General features: G+C 48.6%; 1 protein-coding gene across 1 annotated transcript; it reads right to left on the reverse strand.

Moving 5' to 3' along the window:
* Positions 1–7,991: 7,991 nt before the first annotated feature.
* Positions 7,992–9,476, reverse strand: LOC311100140 (RING finger protein 208-like). Its single transcript, XM_084140918.1, has one exon. The coding sequence runs from the start codon at positions 9,140–9,142 to the stop codon at positions 8,315–8,317; it is 828 nt and encodes a 275-aa protein (XP_083997044.1). The 5' UTR covers positions 9,143–9,476; the 3' UTR covers positions 7,992–8,314.
* Between the last annotated feature and the right edge of the window lie 2,254 nt (positions 9,477–11,730).

Here is an 11,730-nt window from a genome sequence, read left to right on the forward strand (position 1 = left end):
TTTCCGTGCGGTCTTTGACCATCCACCAGAAGGAAGAGCGGCGGGGGAACGTCTATTCCACCTCCGACAGGGGATGAGGAGCGTTCAAGAGTTTGCGCTGGAGTTCCGGACTCTAGCGGCTGATGCGGGGTGGAATGAGAAGGCCCTCATAGACCACTTTAGGTGTAGCCTTAGGGAGGACGTCCGCAGGGAGTTAGCTTGTAGGGACGCTACATTAACGTTCGACCAGCTTGTGGACATGGCTATTCGTCTGGACAACCTACTCACGACTCGCGGACGTCCCAGATGGGGGCCTCCCATTCCACCCTCCAGCGCCTCCGAGCAGAGTCCGATGGAGCTTGGAGGGGCTGGCGCTAGAGGGAGACGAGGTAGGAACCCGAGGGGGGCAGTCTCCTGCACCAGGTGTGGCCGCGGAGGGCACACCGCGGCTAGGTGCTGGGGAGGGTCCTCTGAGGAGGGAGATGGCAGGCCATACAGTGGGGAGTCCTCCCAGGTGAGTAGGCGCCCTACTTACCCAGAGCTTTCTGTCGTCCACTTTACATTACCTGTTTGTTTTCCACAGGTTGCACCTCGTTCCCAGCATAAGGCGCTAGTCGATTCAGGCGCAGCTGGGAATTTTATAGATCGTAAATTCTGTGTTAAGTTAGGGATTCCCCTCCTTCCAGTCGATAAGCCTTTCCCCGTACATGCCTTAGATAGTCGTCCGTTAGGATCTGGGTGGATTGGGGAGCTCACAGCGCCACTTAGGATGATGACGCAGGGGGGTCATGAGGAGATGATTCAACTCTATCTGATTGACTCTCCTGCGTATCCGGTGGTACTGGGGCTTCCCTGGTTGACTACCCATGATCCTACTATTTCGTGGCGAGAGAAGGCTCTTAAAGGGTGGTCTGCTCAGTGTGAGGGGTTATGTCTGGGTGTTTCCGTAGGGGCGACCTCGGTGGAAAGTCCGAACCAGATGTCAGCACTGCACATTCCTCCTGAGTATGAGGATTTGGCACTCGTGTTTAGTAAGACCCGAGCGGCACGATTGCCACCTCATAGACAGGGGGATTGTGCGATAGACCTCCAGACAGGAGCCGCGCTTCCGCGGAGCCATGTGTATCCTTTGTCACAGGAGGAGAAAAGGGCAATGGAAACTTACATTGCCGAGTCTCTGAGACAGGGATACATACGGACCTCTACTTCTCCCGCGTCCTCGAGCTTCTTTTTTGTGAAGAAGAAGGATGGAGGTCTGCGTCCGTGTATTGACTACCGCGGTCTCAATCAGGTGACTGTTAAATATAGTTATCCACTTCCGCTGATTGGGACTATGACGGAGTCATTGCACGGGGCACGGTTCTTCACAAAATTGGACCTCAGGAGCGCATATAATTTGGTGCGCATTAGGGAGGGCGATGAGTGGAAGACAGCATTTAGTACTACCTCCGGCCATTACGAGTATCTCGTCATGCCATATGGGTTAATGAATGCTCCATCAGTCTTCCAATCGTTTGTAGATGAAATTTTCCGGGACATGCAGGCGCAGGGAGTGGTGGTGTACATCGATGATATTCTGGTGTACAGCCCTACTCGGGCCGAGCATGTAGCCCTGGTGCGCAGGGTATTGAGGAGACTGTTGGAGCATGACCTGTATGTCAAGGCTGAGAAATGTCTGTTCTTCCAGGAGTCAGTTTCCTTTTTGGGTTACCAGTTGTCTGCGTCAGGGGTGAGAATGGAGGTGGACCGAGTGTCCGCCATGCGTAATTGGCAAACCCCAACGACGGTTAAAGAGGTGCAGCGGTTTTTGGGTTTTGCGAATTACTACCGGAGGTTTATCCGGGGTTTTGGACAGGTGGCAGCTCCCATTACGTCTCTTCTGAAGGGGGGTCCGGTGCGCTTGCAGTGGTCGGCTGAGGCGGACAGGGCTTTTGGGAGACTGAAGGACCTGTTTACCTCGGCTCCGGTGTTGGCGCACCCGGATCCCACTTTACCTTTCCAAGTTGAGGTGGACGCGTCTGAGGCCGGTATTGGGGCCGTTCTATCTCAACGCTCGGGTACACCACCTAAGCTCCGCCCCTGTGCTTTTTATTCTAAGAAGCTCAGTCCGGCGGAGCGGAATTATGACGTGGGGGACAGGGAGCTGTTAGCCGTAGTACAGGCCCTAAAGGTGTGGAGGCATTGGCTTGAGGGGGCTCAGCACCCTTTTCTCATTCTGACCGATCACCGTAACCTGGAATACATTCGGGCAGCTAGGAGACTGAATCCTCGCCAGGCTCGATGGACTATGTTCCTCGCCCGGTTTGTGTTTAAGATCACTTACATCCCTGGGTCCCAGAACGGGAAGGCAGATGCTCTGTCCCGCCGGTATGACGCGGAGGAGAGGTGCGTGGAGTCCATTCCCATACTACCGGAGTCTTGTCTGGTGGCACCGGTGGTGTGGGAGGTCGATGCGGAGATCGAGCGGGCGTTACGTACCGACCCTAGTCCTCCACAGTGTCCGGTGGGTCGGACGTACGTCCCGCTCGAGGTCCGGGATCGGTTGATTTATTGGGCTCACACGTCTCCCTCCTCTGGACATCCGGGTATTGGTCGGACAGTGCACTGCCTTAGTACGAAGTACTGGTGGCCAACGTTAGCCAGGGATGTGAGGGTTTATGTCTCCTCCTGCTCAGTGTGTGCCCAGTGTAAGGCACCCAGACACTTGCCCAGGGGTAAATTACAGCCCCTGCCCGTTCCACGACGACCCTGGTCTCACCTATCGGTGGATTTTGTTACCGATCTTCCCTCCTCACAGGGGAATACCACCATCCTGGTCGTTGTGGATCGGTTCTCTAAGGCCTGTCGTCTCCTTCCCATGCCGGGTCTTCCTACTGCCCTACGGACCGCTGAGGCTCTATTCACTCACGTCTTCCGGCATTACGGGGTACCCGAGGATATAGTGTCCGATCGAGGCCCCCAGTTTACCTCCAGAGTCTGGAGAGCATTTATGGAACGTTTGGGGGTCTCGGTGAGCCTTACCTCGGGTTACCACCCGGAAAGTAATGGGCAGGTCGAAAGAGTCAACCAGGATGTGGGTAGGTTTCTGAGGTCATATTGTCAGGGCCGGCCGGAGGAGTGGGCGAGATATGTGCCCTGGGCCGAGATGGCACAGAACTCTCTCCGCCACTCCTCCACTAGACTAACCCCTTTTCAGTGTGTATTAGGGTACCAGCCGGTTCTGGCACCGTGGCATGAGAGCCAGATCGAGGCCCCCGCTGTGGATGAGTGGGTACGGCGCTCGGAGGAGACGTGGAACGCTGCTCACGTCCATCTGCAGCGTGCCATACGTCGACAAAAGACGAGCGCCGACCTACACCGCAGTGAGGGGCCAGTGTACGCACCTGGAGATCGAGTCTGGCTCTCAACCAGAAACCTACCCCTCCGCCTGCCCTGCCGGAAGCTGGGTCAGCGGTTTGTGGGGCCTTTTAAAGTCCTGAGGAGATTGAATGAGGTGTGTTACAGGTTAGAACTACCTATTGATTACAAGAATATTAACCCCTCATTCCATGTGTCTCTCCTCAGGCCGGTGGTAGCTGGTCCACTCCAGGACTTCGAGATTGAGGAGACTCCTCCGCCCCCGTTGGAGATCGAGGGGGCTCCGGCGTACACTGTTCGGACCATCCTGGATTCGAGACGCCGGATGGGGGGTCTCCAATATCTCGTGGAGTGGGAGGGGTACGGTCCGGAGGAGCGGTGCTGGGTGCCGAGGAGGGACATTCTGGATCCGTCCCTGATGACCGAATTCCATCGTGGTCATCCTACGCGCCCTGCTCCGCGTCCTCCTGGGCGTCCCCGAGGCCGGAGGCGGCGCGCGGCTGGAGCCGCGCGTCAAGGGGGGGGTACTGTCACGGTTTCGGCCGAGGCAGCTCCTCCTCCTTGTTCGGGCGGGTTTCGCCGGTCGTCGTCTCCGGAGTACTAGCTGCCACCGCTCCATGTTTCCTGTTTGATTAGTTTTGTCTGTTAGCCACACCTGTCTTGTGTTATGTCTCATTAAGCACCCTATTTAGTTTCCTTGTTGTTAGTGTAGTGTTGTGTGTAATTGTTTTGTGTCAGGTGTTTATGCGTGTCCCGTGTTTCGGCACGCCATTTGCTATTTAGCTTCCTCCTCGGTTGAGGAGAGTTTTGCGCCCTGTGTTGTGCGCTCGTGTTTGGACGCCTGTGTGCGTCTTTTGGCCTCTGGCTGTTTTTGGATTATTTTTGCACTCTCCAGTAAAGCCTTGTTGGACTGTCTCTCTGCTTCTGCGCCTGATTCCACACCACACCATTTCTAACATCGTGACAGAATGTGGCAAATAGAATTTGATTTGATTTCATAGTTTGGATGTCTTCACTATTATTCTACTATGTAGAAAATAGCAAAATTAAAGAAAAACCCTGGAATGAATAGGTGTGTCCAAACTTTTGACTGGTACTATATATATATTGTATAGGCCTATATGCAAATAGCTCAAAGCATGCCATTCTGAGAGCAGCATTTATTTTTCAACTCGAAGTAATGAGCCCAATCAGTCCTCCATGACAACAAAATCATAAACAACAGAGTAGGCTAATTAGTCCTTAATTTTTGGTTTATGCTTAGGTTTAACAATTTGATTAATCTATGCTAAACTTAAATATAAATGCAACATGCAACAATTTCAACGATTTTACTGAGTTTCAATGAAGGAAATCAGTCAATTGAAATACATTCATTAGGCCCTAATCTATCGATTTCACATGAATGGGCAGGGACAAGTAGGCCCACCCACTTAGGTGCCAGGCCCACCCACTGGGGAGCCATAATGAGTTTTTCCCCACAAAAGGGCTTTATTACAGACAGAAATACTCCTCAATTTTATCAGCTGTCTGGGTGGCTGGTCTCAGACGATCCCGCAGGTGAAGAAGCCAGATATGGAGGTCCTGGGCTGACGTGGTTACACGTGGTCTGCAGTTGCGAGGCCAGTTGGACTTACTGCCAAATTCTCTGAAATGATGTTGGTGGTGGCTTATGGTAGAGAAATTAGCATTAAATTCTCTGGCAACAGCTCTGGTGGACATTCCTTCAGTCAGCATGCCAATTGCACGCTCCTTCAAAACTTGAGACATCTGTGGCATTGTCTTGTGTGACAAAACTGCACATTTTAGAGTGGCCTTTTATTGTCCCCAGCACAAGTTGCACCTGTCTAATGATCATGCTGTTTAATCAGTTTCTTGAGATGCCACACTTGTCAGGTGGATAGATTATCTTGGCAAAGGAGAAAAACTCACTAACAGGGATGTCAATACATTTGTGCACAACATTTTAGAGAATTTAGGTTTTTCTGCATATGGAAAATGTCTGGGATATTTTATTTCAGCTCATACAACATGTTGCGTTTCTATTTTTGTTCAGTATATATTTCCATATTTCCAAGTCCTATTTTTGAAGATCAAGGGGTATACAATTCATTGGAATGACTGGAAATTTGACAGACTGTAAAATAAAAATAAAAATAAAAGTAAATTATAGCGTAATGGTATTAATTATCTGTAGTAGGAAGCAATGGGTTAGAAGAAGCCTACATAACCAACCCATAAAGTAAAATGCAACATCCATTTATGGCCAGCTATGTACAGTGAGGGAAAAAAGTATTTGATCCCCTGCTGATTTTGTACGTTTGCCCACTGACAAAGAAATGATCCGTCTATAATTTTAATGGTAGGTTTATTTGAACAGTGAGAGACAGAATAACAACAACAAAAATCCAGAAAAACGCATGTCAAAAATGTTATAAATTGATTTGCATTTTAATGAGGGAAATAAGTATTGGAATGGAATGGGCTGCAAGACCATCACCAAGCAGCTTGGTGAGAAGGTGACAACAGTTGGTGCGATTATTCGCAAATGGAAGAAACACATAAGAACTGTCAATCTCGCTCGGCCTGGGGCTCCATGCAAGATCTCACCTCGTGGAGTTGCAATGATCATGAGAACGGTGAGGAATCAGCCCAGAACTACACGGGAGGATCTTGTCAATGATCTCAAGGCAGCTGGGACCATAGTCACCAAGAAAACAATTGGTAACACACTACGCCGTGAAGGACTGAAATCCTGCAGCGCCCGCAAGGTCCCCCTGCTCAAGAAAGCACATATACAGGGCCGTCTGAAGTTTGCCAATGAACATCTGAATGATTCTGAGTAGAACTTGGGTGAAAGTGTTGTGGTCAGATGAGACCAAAATCGAGCTCTTTGGCATCAACTCAACTCGCTGTTAGGAGGAGGAGGAATGCTGCCTATGACCCCAAGAACACCATCCCCACCGTCAAACATGGAGGTGGAAACATTATGCTTTGGGGGTGTTTTTTTCTGCTAAGGGGACAGGACAACTTCACCGCATCAAAGGGACGATGGACGGGGCCATGTACCGTCAAATCTTGGGTGAGAACCTCCTTCCCTCAGCCAGGGCATTGAAAATGGGTCGTGGATGAGTATTCCAGCATGACAATGACCCAAAACACACGGCCAAGGCAACAAAGGAGTGGCTCAAGAAGAAGCACATTAAGGTCCTGGAGTGGCCTAGCCAGTCTCCAGACCTTAATCCCATAGAAAATATGTGGAGGGAGCTGAAGGTTGGAGTTGCCAAGCGTCAGCCTCGAAACCTTAATGACTTGGAGAAGATCTGCAAAGAGGAGTGGAACAAAATCCCTCCTGAGATGTGTGCAAACCTGGTGGCCAACTGCAAGAAACGTCTGACCTCTGTGATTGCCAACAAGGGTTTTGCCACCAAGTACTAAGTCATGTTTTGCAGAGGGGTCAAATACTTATTTCCCTCATTAAAATGCAAATCAATTTATAACATTTTTTACATGCGTTTTTCTGGATTTTGTTGTTGTTATTCTGTCTCTCACTGTTCAAATCAACCTACCATTAAAATTATAGACTGATCATTTCTTTGTCAGTGGGCAAACGTACAAAATCAGCAGGGGATCAAATACTTTTTTCCCTCAGTGTAAGTGCTAACTTTGATTTAGTCTGCAATAGATGTTCAATTGGTAATATTTTTTTTTATTCTTATAATGGCTCTAAATAAGCAGGTTGACATATAATGGGATGAGTCTTGTCCTTGAGGCAGAACTGAATGATTTCCGCTAGATGGGCCAGCATCAAAGTCAAATGTGCTATATTGTAGAAATTGATTTAATTTAAGTGTAAGGTTAGGCATTAGGGTTAGCAGTGTGGTTAAAGTTAGGGTTAGGTTTAAATCAGATTGTATGACTTTGTGGCTGTGCCAGCTAAACCTGTGCCTCTTAAGGGGAAAGTAATCTAAAAGTAACCTGCTGAGTATTTTTGTAATAATAATATTTTTGTTTTAGTTCAATCTGATTTGGGTGAGCCTAGCAGGGCCTGGCTCCCTAGTGGGTGGGCCTGTGTCCACCCAGGCCCACCCATGCCTACGCCCCTGCAACAAACGATACCCAATTTATGAGATTCATGAGACATTTATTAATGTAACCATAACAGAGATTTCTTCATCCTTACAGAATCTTGATTGAAGCCATGATCGAATTTGTGCTCCTCTTATTGGATTTCCACTCCATGACTACCCCAATTGTTGTGCACTTTATCAGTCTTCCAGGAAAAGCTGGTTATCTTCCACAAGAAGAGGACCGATTTATTTACAGTAACTGAGACAGGACATCAGCACTCTAAACAACCATGTTGGAAAATGTATAACCAGTTCATCATAACAATTACTCCTACATAGGGTCACAGACGATTAACAATATACCACTTATTGTTGACAGTAAACATTACATTGTTAATCACATGTAGAGGAGTTAGTCAGATGAACTGAGCTATAGGGATTTTACTCCCTGCACCACAAGGAAGAGAGATGGTGTGACTTTAGAGAAATGTATAAACATCTTAAATCATCAACCTATCGACTTTATATAATCTTGTCTATAAATGACTGAACATCCATAGCCAGTTCAGACCAAACAGCAGTGTGTTTTTTTAATCATTTGTTTATTCTTCATTTCCCTAGGTTGAGGGGACAGGCCTCCCCTATAGCATTCCCATGTAAAGAGATGTCAATGACAAACACATCCGAACAAGAGAGGGGGAATATGATTCATAGTTCATACATAAAATACATTTATTTGCTATTTCCCTGCTTTTGTCTGCAAGACAGTGTCCTTCACGATCCATTTGACCCAGACGGCATCCATCTGTACTATTAAATCTAGAGATACATCTGTGTGGGGTTGTATGCATGAGAGATAGAGAAGAGGCAGGACAGGGTTAAGTCATACCAGTTTGGCCCCTGCCTCTCTACATGATGCCACAGGAGGACAGGGGGTTGGCGATCTGGCAGGTGCAGGCTGACTGGCAGTACTGGCGCACCGTCTGGTAGCAACTCCGGTCGGCCTCCCCTCCCCACTGCACCGGGCCGTTGGGGTCAGAGGGCAGCCGGCTCAGGATGCTGGTGTTGATGGCCAGGGCAGCCAGCCCATAGTCTGTGAACAGCACCGTCTCACGCCTGCACGTGGGGCACGAGATGAACTTGTACTTGGGGCAGGACTCATAGAGGATCTGCAGGCACTCCTCACACACCGAGTGCAGGCAAGAGAGGATGCGAGGACGCTTGCCTGTAAAGTTGTAAGTGTGGCCGCAGGTGGGGCAGTCCAGGGGTTCACAGGGCATCACGGGCCCCGAGGAGGAAGAGGAGGTGGAGGAGGAGGTAGATGAAGAACGCAGCACATACTGGTTTACTATGACGTCCTCCATCTTGTAGTGGAACTGGTGGTAGCAGATCTCTGCGGCGCTGGCTTTGCGCTGGGCCAGGTAGCTCTCCCTGCGGCCCATGTGGGCCAAGGCGGCTGGGGGAGATGAGACCATGGGTCTGGTGGGGGCCAGGTCAGTGCAGGTCACCTCCATTGCCAGATCACTGCAGGTCATCTCCAGGGCTAGGTCACTGCACGCCTGGTTGACAATGATCTCTCCCTCTCCCCCTCCGTCCCATGCCACTCGCGGGGGAGGGGCGAAGCGAGGCTGGGTGACAGGTACCGGGCATTCCCGGGGGAACTTCTCAGACTGGATGATCTTGACGGTATCCATGGGGATGGTCACAGGCTGCCGCCTGAGGCAGGACATGGACATTAAGCGTATTGTGTGTCTGTGTCTTTGTTAAAGAGAGGGGGCTGTGGCTGGTTTAGCAGGCGATGCCCCTGGCTTGGGCTGGGAGTAGGGCGGGGCTCTGAAGTGACCTGGGGGTGTCAGTCAGCCATTAGAGGGGACGTGGGGACGTATGATTCTGTCCATTGTTCCCTACGTCTGTGGTGCTGTTACCCTGAGTCTTTATGTGGGACAGAAGGACAGAGGACTACAGCCAGAGCCCTCAAACCTGGAGCAGTGAAGCAGACATCCCTATTACACAGAAACACTGTCCTCTGAAAAACACTACTGATAGACAGGGATAACAGTCGGAGCCTGGTAGTTAGTCCTCTTAAAACTACTCTGTGCAGTCTTAGATAGATATACAATAAAGATATGTACTGGATATTCAACCACAATAGCAGCTGAACAACAGACAGGTCTCAACACATCAGCACAAAGATATGTTTTCAGTGATAACACCAATAAATTATCTTATATGTACATATATAGATGCTCACATAATACACTCACTCTGCAGGGTTGTGAAGAATTCTACTCTCTCAAAATGGAGAGCTCAAGCAGCAGGGGCTGTTCAGTAGTCGTTCAGTCTGTATTGTCTCACACAGCATCCTGTGGCTTGTCAGGGGAAACTGACGCAAACAGGGCTTGGGGCTGGCTTGTTTCTAGGTGGTTGCTGCTGAAACCAGCACTTTGTTCCTGTTTCCAGCTGAGGCTTTGGAATGGCCTAGTGTGTGAATGTGTGTGAGAACAACCTGTATGCACTCAGACTGGAACCTCCTCTCTTTATCTCTCTGCTCTTGGTTGAATAAGGTTTTGTGACCTTTGGCCCCCTTGGTTGGCGGAGTTCTTTTTTGGGAGGTTATCTGAGGCAATGAAAGGCTTTTGGAATGACTCCCGAGCTCTTAAACGCACCACTCCTGAATTTCTCTAAGGATGGAGTGAAGGGGTGCTTGACGTTCAAACTGAGTCCCCCCACTAGTCGGCTGATAAAGGTCTCCTCGTCATGGTCTGTGTGTCTGTCCCTCAGAGGTTCAGACTGACAGCAGTGGCCTCCGACTGTCAGATGGTGTGACTGTTGTCCTCACAATCCTCTTTGGCTCAGTTACCTGAGGAAGGAGAGGAGAGTTTGATTAAACACCATCCATCAAAATAAATTACACATTAATTATGATTGTATAATAGTTAACTTAAGTTATTGCAATACTGTATGATGGATGTGTTATGATGTGGACGGATGTGGATACTCTCTCTATTTTAAGATACCTCTTTAGAGAGTACACTGAAATATTAAGAATAGAACACCCTCCTTTGAAATCCTTAACTGTAGAGAAGATGCTCTATTTATCAAAGCATACTGTGGTAATAGAACACTGAAATAATTGAGTCTGTGTGGTTCTGGTCTCCTCATGCCGCTAGCATCCTGTCGACCCCTATTATCATCCTACTATATGATGCATGAAAAATATAAATGTTTGGTCAGAGGCAAATGAGCAAAGCTATTGGCAATCATGAGTGTGTGTGAGTAGGTTTCATTTAGAGTGGTAATGTGCGTTATGTAGGTGGTGTAAATGTACCATTGTTTATAGTACTATGTCTGTTTCCATGTCAACACAACAATGGAGGAAAATGACATTTTCTCTTCCACACAAGGCTCTCGGTTGACATGATGCATGAAGGAGGAGAGCGAGGGAGTTGACCTACATGCCGCGAAAGAGAGAGAAGGAGAGAGAGAGAAAAAGGGAGTGCAGCATCGGTCCTGGTTTCTATTTATGGTCTCTTTATCTGCGCACTTTCACTGTGGTTTCCTGCCCCCAACTTCCTCTGAAGATTCACACGGTGTGAAAGAGCTGTAGCTTTACAGGCGGAAATACCCTCAAACCCCAACACACAAACACCCTCTCTCTATCTCTCTCTCTCTCTTTTTTCTCACTCCCCATATTCTCATTCCCATACAGACACTTAAAACATCACCTACACAACCCCACCGTGTTCCAATAGAGCATCTCTGTTGAGCAGGCATGTGTAAACTCTCCTGTATCTCACTGATGAAAACATCTATTGAGCCATTCTGTTGTCTCTGACTGTCGTCTTGTATCTGACCCCATTCAGTGACAGAGAAGGCCGTTAGCCAGTGTCACTCACAATTTCTCTCAATGCGTTCCTCCGGCACCGCAGTGCCACAATGCTTCTTCTTAAATAACCGCTTTCTTGCCTTTCTCTCTCAAACACATTCGTTCACAAACCCACACTCTGTACATGAGCAAGAGTTTCAGCTCTCACTCCATTTCACACTAGCATCTGCCAGGGCAAGGCCAATATGTGCCAGAGGATCTGTATCATTTCCCTACCATGTATTATCCCTTATGATAAGTGGCTAATTCAAGTCAATATGTGTTCAGTGCATATGTTTTATAATTGAGGTAGAATAGTATTCAATAATTCCCTTCAGTGTCCCTTCATCCCCCCATTCTCATCGACTGGGCTGTAGTGGAACAGGTTGAGAGCTTCAAGTTCCTTGGTGTCCACATCACCAACAAACTATCATGGTCCAAACACACCAAGACAGTCGT

The sequence above is a fragment of the Coregonus lavaretus genome, assembly GCF_964263955.1.
Source record: "Coregonus lavaretus genome assembly, chromosome: 24".
Classification (NCBI taxonomy): domain Eukaryota; kingdom Metazoa; phylum Chordata; class Actinopteri; order Salmoniformes; family Salmonidae; genus Coregonus; species Coregonus lavaretus.

What these genes read in the sequence shown, in the direction of transcription:
- LOC311100140 (XM_084140918.1), bottom strand. Translation starts at nt 9,142, where the DNA reads ATGTCCATGTCCTGCCTCAGGCGGCAGCCTGTGACCATCCCCATGGAT.